Source organism: Osmerus eperlanus, chromosome 10 (genome assembly GCF_963692335.1).
Source record: "Osmerus eperlanus chromosome 10, fOsmEpe2.1, whole genome shotgun sequence".
NCBI lineage: Eukaryota > Metazoa > Chordata > Actinopteri > Osmeriformes > Osmeridae > Osmerus > Osmerus eperlanus.
This window is the reverse complement of record NC_085027.1, coordinates 12,030,360-12,058,337: the sequence shown is the minus strand read 5'-3', so window position 1 is coordinate 12,058,337 and position 27,978 is coordinate 12,030,360. Positions and strand designations below refer to the sequence as shown.

General features: G+C 45.9%; 1 protein-coding gene across 2 annotated transcripts in view; it reads right to left on the bottom strand.

The window, feature by feature from the left end:
• Nucleotides 1-606: 606 nt before the first annotated feature.
• Nucleotides 607-27,978, bottom strand: part of mettl15 (methyltransferase 15, mitochondrial 12S rRNA N4-cytidine) — a 30,133-nt gene continuing 2,761 nt past the window's right edge. For both annotated transcript variants that reach the window (XM_062471605.1, XM_062471604.1), the window contains exons 3-4: nt 11,323-11,459; nt 607-802 (exon numbers count right to left, since the gene is read on the bottom strand). In XM_062471605.1, the coding sequence (XP_062327589.1) occupies nt 607-802; nt 11,323-11,459 (333 nt within the window). The remainder of the gene's footprint in view (nt 803-11,322; nt 11,460-27,978) is intronic.

The following is a 27,978-nucleotide window of genomic DNA, read 5'->3' as shown; positions in this document are numbered from 1 at the left end:
AGAGGCCTTGTGAAGGTTAGAAGTGCATATATACAGCTGAGAGAATAAATCTCCCAGACAAATGGCATTCCCTTCATGAGGATGACAGAACAGGGGAAATAAAATTTGCACAACACAGAATTTGATTTCCCAGCATGCAACTGGAAGGAGATAACTTTCCATGAGGCTGGGGAAAGACAGGATGCAAAGAGTAGTTTAATCCAGAATGATGCTCTTATTACACATGCTACAAAGTCTAAACTGTTTAACTAGGTTGAATTATGTTAGTATCCTTAATGGTTAGTGTTGTTAATCAGAGCTATTCAATGACAGTATTCTGAGTCACAGGCCCTGAAAGTACAGAGGAATGCTTTATTGGTCATAATTGGAATTTGACAGGAATGCAAGGGTGTTCCTTCAATTGTCGTTTTTCTTAAAAAAAACTTTTGTAAGATTCCATCAAACTGTGAGGGTTCTATTGGTGTGGACTTAAGGCGCATCAATATTCAAATCTTGACAGTTCTTGAAATAACAATGCCATTTTTGTATCTGAAGGACTGCAGTGTGTATTAAAGTAAAAAAAAAAAGACAATTACTATTGAATCACTGAATCACTCCCTCCTCTCCCTACCTGTTGGCATCCATCCTCATGTCCAGAGGTCCGTCCTGGCTGAGGGAGAAGCCACGCTCTGGACGGTCCATCTGCATGGAGGAGCAGCCTGCATCCAGCAGCACCGCGTCCACACTGGCCGGCCTCAGGCCCCACTCATCCAGCTGGACCTCCAGCTCACTGAAACGACCCAGCAGGGGCCGCACTCGACCCCTGGGGGGTGGGGGGAGCGGAGGGGGAGGGAGGGAGGGAGAGGGGGATGGATAGATGGAAAAAAGAGGGATGGGGATGGGGTAGGCAGAGAGAAAATGAATTAGGGGTGAGGAGGAAAGGAGAATGGGGAAAAAAAGGGTTTTGATCAAATTATCAAATGTCACAAAAGACCAGGAAAGAACTGCATGCAGATGACCGTACACAAATACTGCACCAAGAGGTTCAGTTCAATGTTCAGATAACAGCACTGCAGTAATGTACACTGTATTACACTGGATTGCAGTTCTGTACATGGGACAAGCTGACGTCTGGAATGTTCTACTTCATGACTTATTAAATATTAACATAGAATTGATTGGCTATGACAGTGTGGCTGTAAAACCAGTCCATGCTTTTAATGCCTGTCTCCTTGGAACTCAGAGGAATGTCCAGGTTAAAGCACTCATTTCTCTGGTCGTAACACCTGTACAAGACAGAGCTACACACACATACCCCTTCCAACAAAGACTAAGCTACCGCCTAACACGTCCTGACACACATACATCTACTTCCTCACACACACACACACACACTCACACACGGGATACTCCAGTCACACTCATGCATTTTTCATGTGACCTTTTCAGACTGTGAGCTGGGAGAGGAGGGTTGAAGAGAAGGAGGGAGGGACACAGGGATGGAGGGCGGGAGGACTGGATGGAGTGACGGAGGGAGTCTCCATACGTCGGGGGCGTGGGGTCATTAGGGCCGCAGGGGCCAGGCCTGCTGCTGGGTGCTGACTAGGGCGTGGGTGCAGACCCAACTCATCACAGAGTCACATAGTGTGTCCTCCGTCCTTGACACCTCCACCCTTCTCCGTTCTCCCACTCCCTCTCCTGTGCTCTGCTACTTTTTTCACCCCTCCGCTCAGATTCTCTCGTCTAATCCACCCCCTCGCTTCCATCCTCCTCCGAGACGTCATACTAAAATGAAATAGCAAACTAAGCCGCCACCCCCCCCCCACCACCCCCACCGTAGTTAGAACGATAAAGTCTTTCAGGAGCTGCGCTGTCCACTTCTAAAAGGTCTCCCACCAGCGTCTCAGCCAGGGGTCTTTCCCAGAAGGCCTTGAGGGTCTCTGTGTTTCTCCGCCCACTGACAGAAGAGAGAGCGGGGAGCGAGGGAGCGCCTCGCCCACGCTGCCAGGACTTCCCTGCAACAAGCTCTACAAGTTCTTAAGACTTTTCCCCGTCTGTCATTAATTTGCTGAAAAATCTATAGCAAGACAGTCTACACACCCACCACCGACTTACCCTGCCCCCCCCCGCCCCCCCACCCCTTCCCCCCATACACAGACAAACCTCCCCTACCTCTCTGGGTCCCCCCTTCCCCCCACACACAGACAAACATCCCCTACCTCTCTGTGTCCCCCCCTTCGCCCCCTCCTAGATCCGTGTCTTCAGAGCTGTGCTTCGACACAGAGATAAACATATGGTGAGTCTGCCTGCTGTTTATAAAGATGTAGTAAAGTTTCTGTGTCTTCATGTCCGTAAAGTCAAACTTCTGAAACTGTCAGTGCACTGGCCATATTGGTCAATCTAATTAGAGAATAAAAATAAATAAATAAAAGCACATATCCCAATATAATTTCACCTGCTAACTCTGTGTGGAAATGTAACTATGAGTAAGGAAAATCCACACACACACAAATGTATTCATATTTGTTACAAAATCAAAAAAGCGAAGCACGGAGTGAGTGTGACTAAGAGAAAAATAAGTTTATTTGAAGAGAAACTTGGCACATATGGTGCCGTCTCTTACAGAGGCCTACCACTATGAATCATACATGGTTTTGACTTGAGCAATATGGCAGGATGAGAGAGGAGGTGGATTAACAAGTAGATCTCGAGATAACAAAAAAACAAAAATCTACTTTTGGGGGAGCTGCTTCTGTATTGATGACTAAATATTACACCCCCCCAAAACATGCTATTATAGAAATATGACTCTGGAACAAAGAAGTCCTACACTGCATGTCCAAATGTAAACATGATACTGATACTGGTAGCCCGGTGCCTTGCACTGCCATCTTGCAGCAAGAAGGGCCTGGGTTTGATTCCTGCTTGGTGCCTGTTGGTGCTCAGGTGAGCCATCTACCGGGCTATTCTGTGTGGAGTTTGCATGTTCTCTCATGGGATCCCTCTACAAAGAACCCCAATAATAAAACCAGACTGCTCTCCTGCCCATGTCCCATGACAGGACACCCATGTCCCATGACAGGACACCCATGTCCCATGACAGGACACCCATGTCCCATGACAGGACACCCATGTCCCTGGCCGGGACACCCATGTCCCATGACAGGACACCCATGTCCCATGACAGGACACCCATGTCCCATGACAGGACACCCATGTCCCATGACAGGACACCCATGTCCCTGGCCGGGACACCGGTGAGCACTGAACCCCTGGGCACTGCTGATGTGGCTGCTCACCGCTCCAGGCTGCCCTGGGAAGAACGACAGTATGAAGATTGGATAAAAGGGGACACCCTGGTGTGTGTTCCACTGACCACTGCACTGGTGTGTGTTCACATTGTGTGGGAGATTAAGGATTTTTCGTCTTCTACTATCAAATACTACATCAACTATGCAATTTTTAATTGAAAGTGTGAAATTGTGTCCAAGTCCCCTAAATGTGTCTTAAGTGGACTTGTTTAGGCCTTTTATCATTTTACAGATTGTGTAAATAAGAACAAGCTCCTGGTTATTTCCCATGTGCTGCTATGGTCAGACTAACAGCACATGGGAACACTGTAAGAAGAGCCCTTGACTGGAGGGTTGACTAGCATTCCAGACACAACCACAACATTTCCACCACACATTACACATCAGTTCCAAGTACTTTTCTCTGCAGTACACGAACACACTGAAGCTACATCCAGAGCTGTTTCACGAGCGTCCCTCTGCCCCTGAGCAGTCAAAGGTTGACCTCTGATACCAATGCAGAATTTAAACATATGCAAAACACTTACATAATATTTTTTAATTATTAAGGTCTTTATGTGGCTTAGACACAAGCCTGGATGTATCAGCGCCTTATGTAAGATGCTGTATTATTCAAGAAGACAAGTTTCAGCACTGTGTTATGAAGTCCGAGTGTGGGCTTATAATTGCTTAAGAGAATTGAGCTATTTATAGTTGTTGCAACCCACTACATAATTCTAAACTTATACCGTCACAGAATAAAAGAGGAATGCTTTTCTATAAAACCTTCCCATACTGTAAATGTTTGTTATGGGAACTGGTTGCGGGTGCAGTTACACTGTAATAGGAGAATATTGTTAAGCTAGTGTGTCTAGAAGAATTAAGTTGACCCCCTGACTAAAATCTTAGACGTACAGAAAGGTTTGCAGGTGACAACTAGCATTCCAAAAATCAAACCTAACTTGTAATAACACTTCACATAATGTTGCATGTTTAAATCTGTACAAATAAAAATAACATATAAGTGATGTAGACATGAAGTCAAACCATTTTGCGCAGATTATTAAATGACCTGTAAATGAATAGGCTAGTTTTAGCAACACTTGATGTGAAGGCAGATGGTAGCCTATGGCAACACTAAGGAAAGTGCAGCACTGACTGGAGTTATGATGAGAGGAAAACTGTCATGGAGAGAGAGAGCTGTGGCTAGCTTACTTAACTGTTTGAATCAACTGTAATTACATGAAAAAGAAAGTAAAACATTTTAATTTACAGTTTAGTTAAGTGCTCCCCTCCCTCTAATTGCAGAGGGTGGGTATCTCCAGAAAGACTCTCCAGGTATCTACTTGTGTAAAACAAATGCATCCACAAAGACTGAATCTTTGATCACATAAATGTCTTTTTTGTCCTCAAGGTTCAGGTTTTTAAAGGAACACTGAACAGATGAACTATTTTAAGCTGTACTTGAAGACACAAATATATCCTTGGACTCTTATTTTCCTCCAAGCTAAAAGTGTGGGCACAGAAGACATCAAGAGTTCTCTGTGTGTGTGAGAGTGTATGTGTGAGTATGTGTGCATGTGTCCGTGTGTGTGTGTGGGTGTGTGTCTGTGTCCATCGTGACGTGCTGCCTCTTCACAAATCAAGCCTGAAATATTCCCCAGTGCTGACCTGCCAGGTTCCTCTGCCTGCGTCACTGAGGCTGAACACAAGATGCTGATTGATTGCTTTCAGCAGGGGAGCAGAGATGAAAATATCTACAGGACATGTGCAGTTGGGAAAAAAGGAGAACATACACTCACAAGTACACAAGTACCAAAGGCCAGAACCTTTCAATAACTTGAATTTGGTCTGGACGTGAACTTGGGCAACCTCGATTTGTCCTCTTTCAAGTTGAAACTTGAGAAACACATTAAAAACATAATGACCTGATAAGAGATTTTGGATGTGAAAAACAAGATGAGTTACTAATTCCACAACTTTCCCTTCTTGCCCCTCCAGAAGAGAAGACCTGTGTTGCAGATGTATGAATTAATCCCTGAGAAGTGAATTGCTGGATATTGTAAACAAGATACATAAATTTGCTTTCAAAATAAAGGGCCCGACAAACGACTGATGTTAACACTAGTCACTGGTAACTGAGTTAAGCTTCCCTTTGCTCAACATCCAATGGATATAATGCTACAACCCAAAGATTATAGATTTGTTACGGGGTTGCGACTTTTACATTCTGTAGGACACACAGTACACAGATAATGTGTGTACGCAAGTACTTACAAAGACAATTTTACAGGGGAAAATAAAGATGGACTCAAAACTGTGAGATTTCTTGGTGCCACATTCATGATATATCGACAACTGTGAAATGTTATCTGTTCTGTCGGACTCCACAGTTGACTCTCAGTCTCAACAGACGGAGCTGAAGTCATTCCTGACGTGATTTTACTGCCGTCAGTGTGTTGGAGGGGGTGGAGATGGCCTTCACAAAGTCTGGTCAAGCCTCAGCTGGGAACCTTGATACAGACAAAGTGTTTGTACACTAATAGTCAAAGTCACATTCTACAGACGTTCACTTTGCGTCATTAAAAACCTGCCAAAAATAACAAATTGGGATCTTGAGAAGAGAATCAAATCAAATCAAATCAAATGTATTTGTATAGCCCTTTTTACACGCAAGCATGTCACAGAGGGCTTCACATATGCCCATAGAACTGCCCCTCAACCAACCTAAACCCTCAAGGAAGACAAGGAAAAACTCCCAAAAAACTCTCAACAGGAGAAAAAAAATGGAAGAAACCTTGGGAGGAGCAATTCAGAGGGATCCCCTCCTCCAGAGACGGTTGGTGGGAGAGAGGAGCAGAACACAGGCTAAACATAGTCATACAGTGTCGATGGGTTTTTAAAACACCAAAATCCATTATTCAACTTTATAGATGTAGGACAGGACTGGGAGACTCGCGACCAGGTCCAGCGTTGGCTGACCAACGACCAGGCAGGTGCTGACAACTCAAACCCCCCACACCACAAGGGATGTGTGTGGGGGGGGACAGAGAGAGGACAGCAGGGATTAGAGAATGCCAGGAGCAGCTAACAGTTACAGTCATAATAGAATGAGATCCCCACCGGTCAAGTGTGGACTGGTGCAGCAATTTAACAGAGCAAAAAAGGGGAATTTGATGCAACCCCACACACCAAGACAGCGACAGCCCCCCTTCATTTGGAACATGAAATCTGTTCCAGGGGAAGAGAACTCTAAAATAAGTTATACTTAAAGAATAAGGATGGAAACAACCCGTCCCCCGTTGCCTCCAACTAGTAACATACTTACCTTTAACAGTCGTAGAATTGACTAAACAATAACGTTTTTAACCTAATTTTAAACGTCAAAACAGTATCAGACTCCCTAATTGAGACGGGTAGTTTATTCCAGAGAAGAGGCGCTCTATATGAGAACGCCCTACCTCCAGCTGTTTTTTTCTTAATTTTGGGAACCACCAGATAGCCGGCATCTTGAGATCTAAGTGTCCTTGCGGGGCAATAGGGTGCAAGGAGACCGGAGAGGTACAGTGGTGCCAATCCATGCAGAGATTTGTAGGTTAGTAGTAGAACTTTGAAGTCAGCTCTGGCTTGGATAGGGAGCCAGTGTAGAGAGACAAGAGTAGATGTTATGTGATCAAACTTTCTTGTTCTGGTCAATAGTCTAGCAGCAGCATTTTGCACCCGCTGTAAATTTTTTAGGTGGGTAATTGGGAGGCCAGAGAACAACACATTGCAATAGTCCAATCGGGACGTAACAAATGCATGTATTGGTTTTTAGGCATCATCCTTTGAGAGAAATTTTCGTATTTTGGCAATATTACGTAGATGGAAAAATGCAGTTCTAGTAATTTGCTTAATATGGTACTCAAACGAAAGGTCTGGGTCCATTGTGACTCCTAAATTTTTTACTAGCTGGTTTTGAGAGACTTTGACGCCGTCTAGGTCTAAGGTCAGATTGGAAAAATTATTTCTATATTTTTTAGGACCGAAAATTTGAACCTCGGTTTTATCCGAATTTAGAAGAAGGAAATTTGCAGTCATCCAAGCTCTCAACCTAGAAACACATTTTTCCATAGCATGTGGAAATTCTCCAGACTTTATAGACATATATAGCTGAGTATCATCTGCATAACAGTGAAAATTTACCCCAGAGCTTCTAATTATGTTTCCTAAAGGCAGCATATAGAGAGAAAATAACAGAGGGCCTAGAACTGAACCCTGTGGTACTCCATATTTTACAGTGGAGCTCCTGGATGAGCAGCCATCATAGTGGACATATTGTGATCTATCGGATAGATACGATCTAAACCACTGAAGTGATGTACCAGAAATCCCAACATAGTTCTCCATACGTTCCAAGAGAATCTCATGATCCACCGTGTCAAAAGCTGCACTTAGGTCTAGAAGAACCAGGACAGAGAAAGAACCCGCGTCAGAGGCTAACAGTAGATCATTGACTACCTTGGCTAATGCAGTTTCAGTGCTGTGGTGGAGACGAAATCCAGACTGGAGAGGTTCATAAAGCTGATTTGAGGAGAGGTGCTCAGTGAGCTGTTGTGCCACAGCCTTCTCTAAAATTTTGGAGATAAATGGCAAATTTGAAATTGGCCTGTAGTTGCTAAGACAGCCTGGATCCAGGTTTGGTTTTTTAAGAAGGGGCTTAATAATAGCTTGTTTGAAATCGTTGGGGACTTGGCCAATTACAATAGATTCATTAATAATACTAAGCATGGGTGGTCCAATAATAGGGAGAAGTTCCCTACAGAGTTTGGCAGGGAGAGGATCGAGAAGGCAGCTAGTGGGTTTCGAGGAGTCTATCAGCTCGATGAACGCTTCCATAGAAATAGGGTTAAAGTGAGTCAGAGCCTCAACATGCAGCATGCTTGGTATAGGGGAAAGTTCAGTGTTGATGGCCACTCCTCCAGGACTAGTCTGTAGTTTGTCCCTTATTGCATACATTTTTTGGTCAAAGAAATCTAAGAAATCATTGGGAGAGAAATCTGAACTAACACAGAGTGTACTTTTCTTAGTGAGATTTGCAACAGTGTCAAATAGGAACTTAGTGTTGTGTTTGTTCTTACTAATCAACCTAGAGAAATAATCTGATCTGGACCTAATGAGGACTTGCTTGTACTCCATTAGGCTGTCCTTCCAGGCCAGGCGGAAAACCTCCAATTTAGTGGTACGCCACTTATGTTCTAGTTTTCTAGTGAGCCTCTTAAGAGTGTGGGTTTCCTCTGAATACCATGGAGCCAGTTTCTTGTCCTTTCTTTTCCTTGGTTTGAGAGGGGCAACAGAGACTAGGGATAGCTGAAGAACCAAATTCAGATCCCTCGTTTTAGTATTTAATGATTTATTTGGGACGTCAAGGACTTCTAGTGCAGCGGGTAGAATATTAGCCAGTTCCAGAGCTGTGTTTGGGGTTATGCAGCGGCTAGTAGAAATATTCTTAGTGCCTCCAAGGCTCTGGCAGAGGTCCATTTTGAAGGTGACCAGACAATGGTCTGATAATATAGGATTGTGGGGGTGGACAATGACGTCACTAATCTTGATTCCCCGCGTGAGAACTAAATCTAATGTATGCGAGTGAAGATGGGTAGGTTTGGAAACCACCTGAGTGAGACCTGTGGAATACATTAGAGCAGTAAAGGCCTTACTTAAAGGATCTTTTGGGTCATCCACATGAATGTTAAAATCACCCATAATCAAGACGTTATCAGTATATGTCACAAGATCAGCACTAAAATCTGCAAATTCCTCCAGGAAGAGGGAATACGGGCCGGGGGGCCGGTATAGAGTAACTATACAAAATGAGGGAGGGGGGCCAGGAGTAGTAGCATTATTCCTTTTTAAAATAGTTGGTGGTTTCATGCAAATTATTTCAAATGATTTAAAGGTATTTACAGATTTTAGGCTGAGGTTGAAGCTAGCTTTATATATCATAGCAACACCACCACCTTTCTTTGATACACGAGGGATGTGTGAGTACGCAAAATCCGGAGGCGATGCTTCATTCAGGGGGGAATATTCATCAGGTTTTAACCAGGTTTCGGAGAGTCCAATCAAGTCCAGGCTGTATTCAGACATCAGATCATTAATCAAAATGGCCTTTGTGGATAGAGATCTGATGTTTAGGAGCCCAACATTCCAGTATGGGTTTTTGGCAGATTTAGACGTAGATAATACTTCTGAGAGGGCGGCACTGTCATCAGAAAACTTAGTAGGAAGAGCAACGGGGGAGCAAGGCTGAATACATATTAAATTTGTATAATTCCTAATACTTGAAGGCCGAAATTTAGAGAAAGGGCGGGGGACCGACACCGTCTCAATGGGAGAAACGACATCAGCAACCTCACTGACTACACTACAAGCTAGGCTATCGGGCCCCCAACAGCTCACAACATACCTATCAGACTCTCTAAGAGACTGAGGCCCGGCTTGTTCTAGTGAGTGTCAGGCCTGCTCTAAAATAGCTTCAATATTCCTAGACAATAGAAAAGCACCTCTCCAGCTCGGATGGAGCCCGTCACTTTTCAACAAGCCAGGTTTGGCCCAGAAACAAGACCAATTATCTACAAATCCAAAACCCTGTTCTGAACAGAAGCGAGCCAACCAGCGGTTGAAGAGAAGAGAAACTTTTCATCAAATGGTCTTAGATGACATAATCATCTTATGATATAATATCAGGCCGATATCAAAGCATCTTGCTTCATGTTTTCTGCAACCGTTTCCAAGACCGTTTCTTTGGCTTGATGATGGCGTGAGTAAAAGTATTTGTTAGTTCTGGGTTTGTAGTTGTGACCGTCTGGTCTCTGCCCTGGCTTGGTCACCATACACACAAGACCACAGCCACTAGAGCTAAACCAAAACGGCTGCATTACTCTTGAACAAAGGGCCCGTTAATAAAGCATTGTTGTTTAGCCAGAACCGCGTTACGGCCGAGACAAAAAACAGTGAAAAATCACACGTTTCATTCCTCCTCTCGGCTGCAATCTAAGCAATTATATAACTCCAGATTTCACATCCCTTTTTGGTAGTTAGCAGCGAGCCGGAGCTTTCTGCAGGGCCTCTGCAGGATGGGAGAAGCCAGAGGAGAACAGCTTCACCAGCCCTGTTGTGAGGAGCCTGTGCGTGGGCAGGCTGGATCTTTCATACAGGCTTCCAATAATATTGGCTAATTGCTAGATTTCTCTAGCTTCTCTCAACTCATACCATGAGTGGGTGTTGAAGGGTTTATAGCAGGGGTATATTGCTGCTGACAGAATGCCCTGGTCTTTCTCTCTCTCCTTCCTCATCCCCCTCTCTCTCTCTCTCTCTCTCTCTCACACACACACACACACACACACACACACACACACACACACACACACACACACACACACACACACACACACACACCAGCGTCTTTCTGTAGCAGTAGTCCGCAGGGAGAGGTTTCCCTGTATGTTGCTACGTAAAAGGATTCCTACCCACGCCATGGTCTTAGGAACATCTCGTTTTTATCCTCCCTCGCTCGCTCCCGCACATACTCCCTCTCTCTCTTATTAAACATCCTGGTGTCTCCCTCCGCTCTCTCTCTCTCCCCCCACCCACTCTCCTCTTTAACTTCTCTGGGCTTCTCCTCTCTGTTTTCCACCCACTCCTATCTGGCGGAACCTCTGTGGGTGGCTGCATCTCGCACACACCAGCGCAGACGTGGGCCCCCTCTCTGACAAATTACGCGCAGGGCCCCCCATCTAGGCGTGGGGGGAAGTGGAAGGGAATTGTAAAAACCAGAATGCTGAGGCAGTGATGAATATCTGTCAGCAAAACACAGAGAAGGTGGAGGAGGCCTTGGGTGCAAGGGCATGTATACATCAGGGGCATGTGGGGAGTACGAGGAACACGGGGGCATATGCACAGTCCAGTACCCTAATGTGTGCTTCTGTGTGTGTGTGTGTGTGTGTGTGTGTGTGTGTGTGTGTGTGTGTGTGTGTGTGTGTATTTTTTGCATGACACACAAAAAGGAACTTACTTGTGCTCCTCAGCCAGTTGGTGGACCAGTGAGAAGGCGGTGGGGTCCCTGTCTAGGGCCAGTACTGTCACATCTGGGGTCGCTTTGGCAATGGCCTTGGTGTGACCCCCACCCCCAAAGGTCATGTCTAGGAACACCTGTGGGGAGGGATCAAACGATGAATGGCAAAGGAAGTGGGTGGACAGGTGAAAACGGGTGTGACATTTGTGAGCTGAAGTGCCCAAAGGATGCTGAGGGGGATCACTGTTTTGGGATGTTTAGATTGGTGTGTCCCAAACACACACTTCACTAGCTAGAGAGCTGGTGAACACACAGCTTTTGGGTGTCAATGTGTGAGTCATTCTGCTTGCCCCTCCTGTTAAGATCTCTCCCCGCTAAGCCTGCAGTCCTAGCTGCTTGCACTCCATCCCCTATTCCCCTGGCACTGTCCACCCACCCACACTTCACACTATATGTACTGACAAATAAAATGCCACTGAACAATAAAGACTTATCCCAATAGCACACTCACTGTGTAAACATTTACAATTAGTTTGACTGCCAATCTCCCTGTGGAGTCTTCAGGCTGGGCTCTGACTAGCCCATCCCCCTCCCCACCTCCTGTCGGTCTATGTCTCTCTCTTTTCATCTGTTAGGGGAGATGATAGGACACCTTGAAAAGGGCTATTCGCTTTAATGACTTATAAAAAATAAATAAAAAAAAGATCAATTTAAAAAAGTTGAATTTCCCATTTTACTTTTCAAATCAGCCCCTCAGGTATTGATTCAAGTGTAATTTAATAGTCCCGAACTTCAAGACATAGCGAGGCAAAAATCTTAAAACAACAGTAGTGTTACCAGCCCACTATCTGATTTCTCTGTTAACTGTTGCTGTGCAGCTGTGCCTGTAAAAATTAGACATTGATTATTCTCAGGGAAAATCATATTTTCTCTCATTCTTCAGCTCCATCTCCTCTGGGAATGATGCACGAGTCATTCTAAACATCTCTTTCAAATAGCAGAAACAGCCCTTCAGGATGACCTTATCAATCATGGATACAACGTTTAGATGAACTGACAAACCGACTAAGCATGAAGGCTAACCCTAGCCCTGCTGCATGCTACTGTACGTGACAAGGGCTAACCCTAGCCCTGCTGCATGCTACTGTACGTGACAAGGGCTAACCCTAGCCCTGCTGCATGCTACTGTACATAACAGGGGCTTTTAAAACGGAAAGAACCCTTTCCGGCGTAGGGTTTTATAGCTGAATAACTGTGTGATAATCACAGTGCATTCACAGACAGTTAATAGTCCCACCAGTCTAGAGCCAGATGCTGGAGGGGAGGAAAAGGACAATTAATGATGAACAGAAGGACTGAAGGCAGCATAGGACAGGGGGTTAAGACTGTCACTGGGTGTGGCTTTTATTAGAGCTCTCCTTAGATCCTGAGAGCTTTCATTTTCTGTGCGCCATCCATCCCCTTGTGGGAGATACTCTCTCGCTCTCTCTCTCTCCCTCACTCTCCCCCTCTCTCTGTGTGCGTCACTTGCTTTTGATTTGTGACCGGCAAACTACAGTTTCAGGAGCCTGAACTTCTCACACAAACAGCTCAATACGTAGGAGGCCTTCACCCGCTGTGGAATAATCTCCACAAAAAAGTTTAGTAACTCACAGATTCGTCATGTATTGAGCTTGTATCTGTTGAGGATATTGTGTGGGTTCATTGTGGTTGTGGTATGGCAAAGATGAGGGAGTCGCTGCTCCGTCCCTGAAAAAAATGTCACGGCTAACTGGTAACAATTGAAACCTTGCACTTCTAAGTGTATAGTTATGCCTGGTGTGTTCCTGTTGCGTTTCAGTGAAATTGTAAAGGAACTTTGGATTGGATTAAGAGGGAAAAAAACACTGCAGTCACGTTTCTATGGCTCCAGATCCAGACTTGCACTGCACTGGGGGAAAAAAAGTATTTTTGGTGGCAAACAGATGGAAAATGACACAATAGGAGATGCCTACCGTTCCCGACAAAACACATGAACCATGCCGATCGATGGTGACGTTGGAGGTGGGGTGTGTGCGTGCATGTGTGAGAGGAGAGGTGATCAATGCCGTTTGCCTCTCCCTCCTAGGGCACAGCAGCAGATGAGGAGGGGTGTGGGCCAGAAGGATGACTCACTTGCATAATGAACTTGCCTGTTGTGCCATTCAATACAAACTAGGGAAGAGAGAAGCACAACAAAAATAGAAGAAAAAAAATCCAAACGCTGCAAAGTAGACAGGCTTTTTAAGAAAAGGTGTAGCGACACGGTACCCTTCTGAAGGCACACCGGTGTGCTGCTTAGGGGGGGGGGGTTTGTATATATGTGTGTGTGTGTGAGTGTGTCAGGGTGTACCATAAGCACCTGGTACTTTTCTACATCGTCAGAGAACATTGCTTTGTTCATTCATACCAGGTCATATTTAACACCTACATCAAATTATGTCACCCTTTCCTGACCACTGAGGATGGTGCATAATAACAGGCACACAACGCTAGCTACTGCCCAGAAAACAGGCATTCCCTGTCGATGAACCCTGGACTTGTTTTAATGATAGAAGTATGCGGAGAACACAACATGCAAAAAGTTGACCAGATCTCAGCTTAGTGCCAGTAATGTCTGTTTGTTCATCTGATGAGTTGTATGATTATTGAACTGTGCCTGATTGTCTGTTTGCCAGAGGAGAGGTACCTAGAGAAAAGGCTCGGCCAGGCTGGTTGTGTACCATGGACAGCGTCCATGCTTCCCTGTGAGTCTTCTTCTTTAAGCAACCTGCCATCAACGCTAGCAGAATGACAAGACAGCACCCTGATGCATGTGGTTATAATGGGCTTGGCATTTGCAATGATGACTGACACTGAAGTGAGTCATTATGGTGCTCGCAGAGAGCAACACCATGTAAGTTGTCTTGTATACTTTGTTTAGTAGTATGTTGTGAGGAAGAGCCTAGAAGTTTATCTGAATTTCTTTCATTGACTAAATTCCTGTCCATCCTTCATCCCTGTGAATCATCAGCCCCCTGCAGTTTTAGACGGTTGAGAATCTGATGCACGTTATGGCTGTTACGTCATACAGGTACCACCTTTACTGTTCTTTGTTTACAGCAAATAATTAAAACATAAAAAAAACATATTGGCCATGGCTACAGAACAATGGGAGTCTAACAGCCAGAATTAAAATCCTATTACACTAAAGGTATACAAATCTGAAAGAGCTGTTCTAAAGCAAGTCCGAAAAAAAGACTTCATCTGACCTTGCCCTGCACTAGCACCAATTACATCATATATAGCAGTTGGCATGGCAACTGTTTAAACAGTTACCCGCGGGAGGGAGAGTCATAATTTGACTAGCCAAGAAGTCACTGGCACCATCTTCCTCAAACCTCACAAAACCTTCGTTCAAGAATTGCATAAAGTAATACGACTGAATATAAATACAATCTTGAATGATTTGACTGCTGTGTGCTAATGCATTTTCACCTGGAAAAGTACCTTCCCAGTGCGTATTGGTATTTCAGACAGGGTTGTCTGAACAGTTCTCACTGGTCGGTCTGAGACAACCAGGATTAGAGTAGAGCAGGAGAGAACGCAGCCCGAATAAAACATCACTTTTCTCTCCATCTGTGTATACTTTAGCTGTGTCTCTCGACTTCATCTACTCTCTCTTTCACTCTCCATTAAAACAAGGACCAGATCATGTCCACTCTGATTAAGAGTGTTGATGGAACAAGACGAGACTTCCTAATATTGAAGCAGTTGGACAGCATTATAGTTGGATGGCCAGCACAGCACCATAAGACAACATAGCGAGCATGGCAAGCTCATGTAGCCTGCAGCATGCACAATGACATGATGACTGAAGAGTCACCCACATCAGTTGGATGTCCAGGACAGAGTGTTCCGTCATCGGGGTGTGTAATATCTGCCTTTCCCAGCAGAGGGGAGAGGAGAGTTAGGAGTGGTTGGAGCGTGGCAGTTGGAGCCAGCAACGTGTTGGCAGTTGAGCTGAGAACAGTGCCCCATAGGATTCCTCTTGACTTCTATAGCTAGAGTCTGTAACATCTCCACACAGCCAACCACGTTTTTTCTCACGCCGAGCCATTCACAAAAAGGAGAAAGAACGTGCTTCAGCCTGCATGTTTAACAACAGTTAAACAACAACAACTCTTAAACAAGTAGCAGTTTTCAATGAGTAAAGTTGCTTTGTTTCATGTAGATGTGTAGACCATGACCATATGGAAAATCCGGTCATGTCCGGTCCTCTTCCTGTGGTTGGGTTCATTAGGAAAAGGGGGACAGGAACCTGAGAGAAGGCAGCAGAGACGACACACGTAAATCCTACTTGTGACTCCCCAGCCCAGGTCAGTTACAGTGAAGCATCTAAAATGTCGCTGAGGGGAGTTTTGACAGATCCTGTTACACTAACAGACAGACCATTAGTGGGACAGATCCACCTCGACAGGATCGCTTTCCTCACCGCGTCCGTCGCCATGGCAGCACCGGGGGGTGCTGGGTTTGCGTTTCCCTCTGTCACTCAAAGTTCACGTCTAGACAAATTACACAGTGGTACACATAAAAAAATTGTCCGATTCCTGGGTGATACCGATGCATTAGCGTGGTGTGTCATGCTTATGCCATGTACCGTACACGCGCATTTACACACTTCATGCTATGCACCCCTTATGCAGCATTCCTTTATGAACAGGTATACCCTTCTACGATGTGTAAAAACAGCTGAAAGAGGTGCTGGAGGTAGATGTGTAAGGGCTGGTAGAGGCGCTGGTGGTAGATGTGTAAGGGCTGGTAGAGGTGCTGGTGGTAGATGTGTAAGGGCTGGTTGAGGTGCTGGTGGTAGATGTGTAAGGGCTGGTAGAGGTGCTGGTGGTAGATGTGTAAGGGCTGGTAGAGGTGCTGGTGGTAGATGTGTAAGGGCTGGTAGAGGCGCTGGTGGTAGATGTGTAAGGGCTGGTAGAGGCGCTGGTGGTAGATGTGTAAGGGCTGGTAGAGGTGCTGGTGGTAGATGTGTAAGGGCTGGTAGAGGCGCTGGTGGTAGATGTGTAAGGGCTGGTAGAGGTGCTGGTGGTAGATGTGTAAGGGCTGGTAGAGGTGCTGGTGGTAGATGTGTAAGGGCTGGTAGAGGTGCTGGTGGTAGATGTGTAAGGGCTGGTAGAGGTGCTGGTGGCAGATGTGTAAGGGCTGGTAGAGGTGCTGGTGGCAGATGTGTAAGGGCTGGTAGAGGTGCTGGTGGTAGATGTGTAAGGGCTGGTAGAGGTGCTGGTGGTAGATGTGTAAGGGCTGGTAGAGGTGCTGGTGGCAGATGTGTAAGGGCTGGTAGAGGTGCTGGTGGTAGATGTGTAAGGGCTGGTAGAGGTGCTGGTGGTAGATGTGTAAGGGCTGGTAGAGGTGCTGGTGGTAGATGTGTAAGGGCTGGTAGAGGTGCTGGTGGCAGATGTGTAAGGGCTGGTAGAGGTGCTGGTGGCAGATGTGTAAGGGCTGGTAGAGGTGCTGGTGGCAGATGTGTAAGGGCTGGTAGAGGTGCTGGTGGCAGATGTGTAAGGGCTGGTAGAGGTGCTGGCTGTAGTGATGGTGCAGAAGGAATGATGGCGGTTGTGGTTGGCTGCAGGGTCACACAGCTGAGCGGCAACCTCGTCTCCATGGATTCACTCGGCTGCACGAGAGGCAGACGGCCAGCTGGCACTGGTTAAGGCCATTAGGACATTGTAAACTACCGTTAAAAATACACGTTAATCTATTAAACACACATTTGCACACAGTCTAAATGAGTTATACTACTCGTGTCCAGTCTTTAATTAAGTAAAGTGTGTGCTGAACAAGGAGGGGCGGGGGAGTAGTGCTTGGGTTACTTCGTTTCAAACTGAGAGGGGTCTTCTTAATCTGATCAAGAGTAGGCAGGTAGGACATACAGAGATGTGCAGCTGGGACCTAGAGTTCAAACAGAATAAAGCAGGCCGTCCACTGGCTCCACACGTCAAGGCTTGGTGCATCAACCAGATGGCAGGTGAGAGCAGCATTATTATCTAAAGGAGGAGAAAGCTTCAGGCTATCGCTCTGTCAATAGGTTATTATGTTGATAGCAATCAAGATGGTGGCTGACATGTGTGGTCTTCTGCCTCTCCTGCCTTTACAAGTCCTGAGTGGACCCACCTGAATAGGTAAGGCCTAAATCTTACCCCTGTTTGTACACGCTACGCACGTGTGTGTCTGTGTTCCAGCGGGATTCAAAAAAAATCTTGCCAGAGGGCTGTTTTCCTCTGTATGCTAAGATAATCTCCCTTTTGTGAATGGAATGCTGCAGAGCTACAACAAATAAAACAAATCCCATTCAGAGGTGTTTTAAAAACTGCAAAGATTATTGGTATTGGCTCTTATTTTGAGAGGGGGGGGGACAGAGGGGGGGACTTGTGAAGACACGACAGAACTGCTCGTCAAACCTTCTTGTTTGTTTTCTAAATTACGTTTACTGAGGAGGTTCTCAGACCATTCCCCTCAGAATACGGCTGCAGCTGATCCTCATCAGGAGTAACACGTCAGTGCACTTAACTTCAACACTAATGGGAGTGTACCGCCCCTGTGCTTCAACTATACCCACTGACTCCCACAGCAGACACCAAGACCAAGACCCAGACCCAGACCCAACCCAACACAAAGAGGCCAGCCATGAGTGGAACCTGTGTCCTGACAAGAACATGGTAATCCTTTGAAGTGAGAGTACAGCTATAGCCAAGGACCAAACAGCTGCCTTAAGTATCTGGGTCATTGTCTAGGTTACTTCTCACTGGAGCATAGGTTGACTGAACTAACTCTGCTAGAATCAATCAATAAACCACCCTCTTCTTCACCAAATCGTATCCCCAACATGTTTTGTAATAATAATAATAATGATAATGATTCGGTACTTTTTAATCCCTCAAGTATATCCCAATTCCCTGTTTTCACATTACAAGTAATAAACTCTGTGCAAGATGGTCTTTAAAGATTTTTCAGCTTTCAAACGCCAGTTCTCAGTTGTCCCTACCCTGCTCGCCTCTAGAAACCCCCTTCATAATTCATCTGCGTGGATCGTAGAGTCTGGCCCGGGTGTTGAGATGGTGACTGTCATAATTTCATGCCAATTAATTGTCTCATAGGTGCGATTGAGACTGTAATGTGCCTACTGCCCACCACCTCTGGCAGACTCACCAATCACGACATATCGACCGCAGGCATTCCCCGGGACTCACAACAAGAGTGGAGGAGGACAGGGGGGGGCGGGGGGTTGGGGGGGTCGGGGGGGGGGATTTACCTCTCCATCACCGCCCCCAGATACGGTGGCTGATGTTAGCAGTGCCATCGACAAGTCCCGTCCCAGCCTACCTACTCATAAAGCTCCTGTCAGGCTGGCCTCCCACAGAGGCTGTCCTGAGACTGGCGCAGGAGACTCTACAGGAAACACTCCATTCTGCCGGGAAGCCAACGCCTGCCGTGCATCACACAGGCTGATCTCAGTCAGCAGAACAACACTGTTAAACAATGGTCTACCCCGTTGACAGCGATAAACAAAAGTTGTATCCATATATTAAATATACATCATAGGAGGAAAACTGCCAAGTTGAATAATTTACGGATGTATGTGTGCACGTGTTTGCATTTGTGCGTGCGTATGTGTGTGTGCGTACTGCGTGTGTCGGATGGTTCTGGAAGTAGTGAATGACAGCTGGCGAGGAAATGTTTGGATACTGCAGGTGATGCAGAGAGAGAGAAGTGAGCTCCTCTAAGTGTGTATGAGTCATCGCTCGCCCCCCTCCTATGAACTCACTGTTTTTGCCTTGCAGGTTGGAGATTCACTGAGCCACTCAGCTATTCAAAACACAGGCAGTGATTTACAGAATGCATGCAGACAAGCCTTTTCATCATCATTATCATTATCATCATCCTCACCATAATGTATGTGCCTCTGGTTCTAGAAGTTCTTTCCTATTATTAAATAACAGAAGCACTGATGTAGATAAATTGATTAAACGTGCATCACACACCTATAGATTGCTTAATCAACCAATATGCGAGTTAGGGACAGTGATATGCAGGATATATAAAAACATACTGATACACTAGCTGTGTGTCATGAATAGATTGACACTTATCTTCCAACATCCTAACTGAAGGAGATGATATGAGAGACCCAAGGTCTCAGTCTCACTGGGGTCTCAGCAGCAGACAGACAGGATGTTAGTCATACCAGCTGTGTACTGACGGGGGAGGACCGAAAAATAGGAGAGAATGAGAAAATCCTCTTAAACGATGAGGGTTCAAGTACACTTTAATAATACACTAACTTTTCTCTCATGCCAGAGTTTGGAATGGTTGCGTTATCTACTCCAGGCCACATGTGTTCTGTCCACCGGATTCTGGCTTGGACATCAGCCTCTCTGGACTGTCTGCGCTCTTCATGTCTCTCCAAAAAAAGTCACACTGCTTTGTTGAATGCCAGAAAGACAAAAGACAAACAGATTCCTCTCAGGTTTGAAAGAAAAAAATGAATACTTTTGTTGCAATTTGGGTTTGAAATGTTTCTTGATGCCTGCGGGAGGAGGGGACATTCTAGAACACTGGAGGAGACAGGGAATATTCTAGAACGCTGGAGGATACAGGGAACATTCCAGAACACTGGAGGAGACAGGGAAAGGATTGAAAGGAATGTACACACACCCACACCAGACCCTCTCCTCTTAATTCATTTTAACAAAAACAAATGAGAAACAGGGTCAAACATGATACAGCGTATCTATTCAAAATGACTATGCGCTCCACTGGTGCCCATGCTAAAAGACTCCACTTAGCCTCGTGGATAAGAGAATGTAACAGTATTGTCAACAAGGCGTGCAAAGGAAACAATACAAACTATATATAGCAGCTCCTAATGAAAGCTGCCTGAAAGGACAGGGGGTCTGGGTCGGAATCCTACAACTATATTCACAAAATGCAAAGAAGCAGTGGGAGAAATGCCTTCGTCTCCTGAAGCTGAATTCCGTGCTACTAAAGGAAGACAAAGGAGGCCAGGGACCAAGTCCATTAGGGCCTGTGAAGGGGAGGCAAGCTAAATGAAGATCTTGCTGCCTGTGAAAACCTTGCGAATAGATAGAGAGAAAATGAAAGAGAGAGAGAGAGAGAGAGAGAGAGAGAGAGAGAGAGAGAGAGAGAGAGAGAGAGAGAGAGAGAGAGAGAGAAAGAGAAAGAGAGAGAGAGAAGTGTATAAGGAGATGCTTCCGGTAGTTGAAGGCTGCTTTGACAATAAGCTATGAAAGAAAGGGAAATGCATGGATGGGGTGTGTGTGGGGGGGGGGGGTCGTTAATAGTTGAGGGAGTCTGTGTATCACAGCGGTGTAAAGATCCCCTATTAAAGACACCCCCCCCCCCAGGCAGTTACAGACAGGATCACCACCATCAGTCCATCACCAGTCTGTGTATCTGTTAGAAGGGCGGAGGGGGGTTTAAGTGCATTAGTACCTCAACGAGTTCAAACCCTGACAGACTAGACTGTTAGACCTAACTGAGATGTCAGACAGTTTTTACTTTGTATGAAAGTTTTGCTGACTTCTGTGATAACTGACAATAGTACAGAGCTACCAAATGTATACTGTTTTATATATTAGAGCACTAGTGTGTGAAGCATAAAGTAAGCAACATTTCTGAAGATCCAAAACTGCAGCCAAGCCTACATTAAGTTGAATTAATTACGCTTCTTGTACTTTTTAAGTTAGCTGTGATCTATAGTGTACGGTTGGGCTTGGGAGGAGTTCCAGACAGAACGACAAGCCACTTCGTGGAGCTAGACAATTTTCATCAGCGCAGTTTCAGGGGTAAGCACTATCCCCAATATCAGCTTACGACTTCAGTATGGTTCACTCACAAGGCACCCAAAGGTGTGGGTATTGTTACAAAATATGGCTCCCCGGCGACCAGGAGCCACATGGGTAAATCAGCAGAACCGGCCAAAAGATGAAGGTCAGAATGTCTGACTTTGAATAATATAATTGTCTGATTTCTTTGAAGTGAAATGCAGGCTCCGCATGATGCACCTGCCACATGCTCCGCCTCAGACCTGTTTTCTGGGCTATAACAATAAAGGCATGTACCAAGGGGATGAAAGAGTCAACCCAGCCCCACCTACAAGCCAAACAGGAGCCATTTCAATACCAGTCCGCTGTTTATTTTGCAGAAGCTTCAGCTGAACACAGCATGCAGTGACACAGATACAGTGCAAACAGATGACCTACCGCCAGAAACAATAAGCCACAATCACTTAAGCGGAGATGGTAAGCCTCGCAGGACAGTTTCCTACATGCACGCAGGCCGAGGGCACTGAGGGAGAGACGGGGTAGGCCTACTACTGTAAACATCGCTAAGCAACAGCCTAACAGCTCTACGAAGGGCTTTTACCTAGAGGACCCTGTCTGAAAGACCTCAGTGTTGAAAATAGTTACGCTGTTGTAGGAGAAGACCAGTGAGGGCTATATACATAAAACCATGGGTTAGGTGTGCTTTTGGCAGCTACCACTGAGACCATGGGTAGTTTGATCCTATAATATCTGTGCAGTCATCACCCCCCGAGTGAGGCAGACAGGTGCTGTATGTGATGGATGGTTGGAGGACCAGGGCACCAGCTTCAGCTTCCTGCTCCCACCATGCATCTGCCAGACTGAGAATATGCATGTCGTTATTCCTGCGTTCAGGATGACCGAGTCCAGGTGTAACCCAGCACCACGGGGGGTAATGCATCCCCCCACTCACCTTCCCATCTTCCCTCCTTTCTAACCCCCCCCCAGCCCCCCCATCACCCTCCTTCCTCCTCCATAACCGTAGACCAGATCATGTCCATAATAATAATCCTAATACCGTACCTAGCGATCTAGGTACTCAACCCAGGTCTGTCGACTAGGCTCTTCCAGGAGCCCAAGGACACACATTTTAAGCCGTAGTAATTTATATTTAATGCTGCTGAATACTAGAACTCAAACAGTTGTCAAACTGTTTCTTTATAATTGTGGATCTCCTGTTTAAGTAACACTTCACAGAAAAAAAAGTTGAGTGTTGCTGAGTAACTGTATTCTCTCAGTCTTTTTTTCTCCATTGTGCGTATATCATTAAGAACACAGAGCGTTTTTCTTTTTTCATCCTGACTATTTTAAGCAATGTTTTACATGAATAAATAAATTAGTGATGTATTTAATTAATCAATTTGCTCCTTCCCATGGGAGAGTGAGCTGTGTGGGGGCTGATTGCTGTTGCCGAGAGGACTAACAACACTTAAGTGCACGGACATTTTGATAAAATACGCAAAGACAAAGGACGCATTTATCAAGCCTCTCAGCTATACTTCAAGTGCTATCCATTAACGTAAATTTGAACTATTAACATGTTTGTGTGTGATACCACATAGGCTAATATATATTTAGAGTCCAATATTAGCCTATGTTTACAAAAGGTGACACTTTGGATGAATAAAATGTGTTTATTTACCTTGAGTGCACTTTTATTTTAACTTGATGCAACAGTATTTGTACCGACCAAACCTGTCTAATGATGGAGGTACGCAGTCAACACCTGAAGGGAGCCTCCTCCAGGAGCACAAATGGACATACGATGATGAAATGACTCAATTAGGGTTCACAAACTTTTGGGGCTTGACAATCAGGTGTGAGGGTCTAACAACTGCACTTTAATTAAATCGGAGGCAGTTTCCAATTAGTTAGTGGAGGCCAGGACACTCTGAATCAGGCAGGCTGACTCATCCACACGCCTAAAACTTTTTTCACCTCCCTCATTCTTCTCCTTCTCCCCCTCGGAGAGAGGACATATCAGCTGCAGGAGATAATGCAGGAAGAAGTGAAACTCTGAAGTCCAGACTCCCCGCCACTCTCTCTCTCTCTCCCACTCTCTCCCACTCTCTCTCCCACTCTCTCACACTTCGTCTGTGTCTTTTTGTCTCCATCTATCCCTTTACTTGTCCCCCCATTTGAGGCCACTGGGTGGGAGTCAGTAAAATGACGCAAAAGGAAGCAACACAGGAACAGGTCTGCATCTGAGTGTGCATGTGTACAAGCCATCTGGCCAGAAATGCAGGTTTTTCCATAAACCGGCCATCTCTGCACGTGATCCGTCATGTCGCCAAGTTCAAAACATTTGTGTATGACCGTTGGAACTACATATGGTATCAATACTACTGTATAGCAAGAGAACTATAAGCTTTGTTCACACAGTAAGGGAGTGGACTGTTGAAGGAGGAGACTTCATTTCCTGCCATCTCATCACACACATCACACCCCAATCACAACCAAACCTCCAGCTGCCAGAAGCTTGTTCTCCCAGACCCCCTACTCACCCCACCCTTAATAAACACTCATTAATAATAACCTTGATCATGAAAATATTTGTGAAAATCTCTCTCCCACTCTCTCTCCCCTTTTTTCCCCATCTCCAGCCTTCACCATCTACTTTCCCAGTAAACAAAACAAAAAATAACTATCTTTGTTATGGAAATCTACCGCAATAACAGTTAAAAGCTTATTGAGGTAATGCAGTTTCCAAGCCTTCATACAAACCCCAATCAAGGACATGTTGCAGAGATGAGTCATCCGCTCAATCTAGCCGTCTACAGGGCATACATCTGATTAGCATACCCACGCTCACGCACAGGGCGCAAATGTAAATATTGTAATAAAACCCTCAGTAATAACACAGCTCCAGTGTCTTGGAAGAGACTCCGTTTTGTTTATTTTTCCCACTTTCAGCAATTTTGTATGACCGTGAGCAAGTGCTCAAATAACAGTTATTAAAACTGGATTTCAGGTGCAGCTCTCACATTCATATCCACAGCCCTCACCCCCTTTCCCAGTCCGTTCTCGCTTCTCTCTGTGCACTCACAAAAGAAGACATCACCTCAGCCCTGTGATGAGGAGGAGCACACATATTGCTCAGGATGACATCTCATCAAGCAAACAGCAGCAAATGTGGAGCCCATGATGATCAATAAACCAGTCTAGTCTGCGTCCAGTACCAGCTCTTTCAACTGACAGAGCTGTCTAAATTGCGCAAAGACAAGGACTGAGATCAAATCCTAAACAGTCTCACTGTGCAAGCTGTCAGGCCCACATGCTCTCACTAAACATATCAAAACTGCACTGATGGTTGTTGTGTAGAAGCCCTGTCCAGTGAGGGTATAATTTTAAAACAATACCCTCATCTGGTTTATTATGGTGATTCTCCTGCCACTTAATGCCTGCCATATAAATTGTTATTCAAGTGAAACATGATCTGCAAACAGATGCAGGCAGCAGATAGGCAGACAGATAGACAGACAGCAGGCAGACAGGCTGGCAGGTAGAGAGATAAGGCAGACACAGACAGACAAGCAGACAGACGGATAAGGCAGGCAGACTGTGAGGCAGGCAGGTAGACAGACAGACAAGGCATGTAGACAGGTAAGGCAGGTAGGCAGGCAGGCAGACAGGTAAAGCAGGTGTGCAGACAGACAGGTAAGGCAGAAAGGTAGACACAGACAGACAAGGCAGACAGCCAGACAAGGCAGACAGACAGACAGACAGACAGACAGACAGGTAAGGCAGGCAGACAGGCAGACTCTCAGGCAGACAGGCGGGCGGGCGGAGAGGAACAGGACGGTGTGTTCGGTGAAGCGCCTACAAGGGGGTTGTCTGCTCTGCTGGTCCTAACCGCCTGGTGCACTGGCGACCCAAAGCCATGCCATTTGGCTAATGAAGTCCCAGACTATCTTTCACACCACGCCCCCAGAACGCCGCCATGAAACGCCTCTACTCATGAAAGTAATGAGCCAGGGAGAGAGAGACTCCTCTGGCCACTGATAACCCCAGACTACACCTGCAACCTTACGAGACAAGGGCTTAATATCTGGCCGTCAATCAGCCGCCACGTCCCTAGCTGGAGTGTTTAATTACAGAGATCAATTATTCACCAGCCTCCTCTTTCACTACTCCGTGCTCCGGAAAACAATGGAGGAGTGAAGAGAACCACAGGCAGGGCCCCACAGAGCGGGCCCCGAGCTTACCCAGGAGTAAACTCCTTGCTCCCTCTCTCATACATATGTAGCCTACTCACCTTAAACCTATCAATAATCCAGTGGCCCACCTAGATTTTCTTCTCGTCCTTGATGCATCTTGTCGTCACATGTTTGGAGCTATTTTTACATGAAGGAGTTTGCCTGAGAGCCCTTTTCTGTCCATCTCAGCTTTGATGGACATGAAACACTGTATTGTAAATATTCAATCTAAAATACTTGAGAAAATGTTTGGCGTCAATGTGGACATTTGAAACCTATGAACATTTTTGAAAAATGCACCCAACCTTTGTTGACCCAATAATATAAAGCAAAGTGATTTAATCTCCTAATAAAGCAAATGTTTTGTGTTGGGAGAAACCAGCAGAGGAACTGGCAGAGGAGCAAGTGCTCTACGGGGAGGCCATGTTAAATCCACAAGGGGGAGCGAGGTGAGTCTGTAAGTACACAGCCAAGCAGGTAGACACGCTGGCTGGCAGGCAGGCAGGAAGGAAAGCAGGCAGGCCATCCACCTCTCTCCTCACCTCACCCTCCTAAAGCAGCAGCAGTCTGGCTCTACTCCCTAGACAACCAGGTGACTGAACTTTATTATACCAAGAAGAGAGGAGGAGGGGAGGGAAGAGAGAGGACAGGAGGAGTTGAGGAGAGGATTCCTCCACTTCCCGTTACTCACTGCTTAGTCACCTGTCCAGCCCAGCCCCACCACTGAGGTGAGATGGAAAAAGCGGAGGATGGAGCGGAAGGTGGCACAAAACAACCAGACAGCCAGGGAATCCTGGCAGCGCTAAAACAAACAAACAAATCGCTTCCTACCTGTGGTGCCACTGGGATGTCCTCTCGTTGTGAGTGGGCGTGCGAACGCAGGTGGGGTGGGGAGGAGGAGGGATGTGGAGGGGAGAGGGTAGTGGAGGGGAAGGGAGGGAGGAAATGGAACCCATGATACAGCCACCAAGTGGAAAAAAACTGTCACCCACTCCATCTCTGTGGACTGGTAATGAGGGAGAAAGAAATCCATAGTCGTGGTGGTGGGTGGACCAGACACAAAGACAAAAACCCCGCTCAACAATATTGGGTCCAGGCAGACAGATTCTTACATCTGTACACTTTGAAAACACTGTCTAATAACAATTATGAAGGCAGTGGAAGAGGGCTGGTTGGATGAATAGTTCCTTTTGGATGACAGTAACACCCCCCCCCCCACCCCAGCCCCCGTTTTGGGCAAAGAAAGAAAATCTTTATGTTCCTTAACTTCCACAAGTTCCCTGAGTTTTTCAGAAATCTCAAAACTATTTGAATCCAACACATCCTTCATCCTTTCATCACACACCTTAAGATAAAAGAACAAAGCATGACTTGGGGATGACACAGAGGGACTCATCAAAGCTCGTCAGAAAGGTTGAGTAATACGCAGCCCTCGTCGTCTAGTCCCCAGGGCCGGAGCGTGATTGCGCGGTGATTCACCCTGGGATCTGAATGACGAGGCAGCCCAACGGGAGTCCTGACTGAGTGATATGAAGCCCCTCTCCAGAGGGTTCTGATGACTCGTTAGACGACACACAGACCATGACTCGTCATCTTCCTAAGACAGGCATAGCGACAGGGTACGGGGAGCGTTTCTAGGATAAGTGACTTCTGGTGTTTTCCTGCTAGGGACCATACCCATTATCATGCTCACGGGGTAAGAAACGGCCTGAACAATATAATTACAAGGTGACGATGGGCCTTTTCTCAGGGCCAGACTCAGTGCTACACCTCCTGCTTCAATCTATTAAACCAACTCCAGCTTTGGAATCAAGACCTGCTCCTGTGTGAGGAGCACAAACACACAAACACACACACTAACTGCCACCCAGTCTCTGAGTCTTCCCTGTAATAGGCCGATAATCACGCTCCGGGCCCAAACACCGCCTATTATTCAATTAGCCAAATGCTACAATTGCATCCTGACGGCTAAGATAATTAGGCTAAAATGTTTATCCACCCAGCAGAGCATAACCACGTTCCAAGGTGAATAGAGTGATATTGAATTCTACGAACTGTAATCTTTTAAGAGCTAATGGTCAATGATGGTCAATGAGGCCAATCCAGTTTGGTTAATTCATGGTTGATGGGAAGGTGAGGAAGACGGGGGGGGGGGGGGGGGGTGTTAAGAGCATGCCATATCTCAAGATAAAGGAAGCAATAGCCTACGCCAGTCACAAAGAAAATCATGTATTGATTTAAGCGTGGCTGTTTTTTTTCCCTCCATTGTAGAAAGGGAGGACAAATTTAGGCTAAACTACTTCATTGAGACCTGACAAAGTGAGAAAGCAACAGGGAAATACAGTATATATACACACACCAGTGCACCTCAAGCACCTGTGTGGAGGGATATCTACGCCAGGCCGCGTGTGTGGGAGGCAATGGTGCTCTGAAAGGCTGCATTTACCCACTTTGGCATAATTGCAGTGTTTGCTCTCAGACTCCCATCATCTCCCTAAGTGCTCCATTCATACTTCCTCTGCCAGGGATGACAAGAGCAACAACGCAGGCCTGATTGGTTTACAATGGCA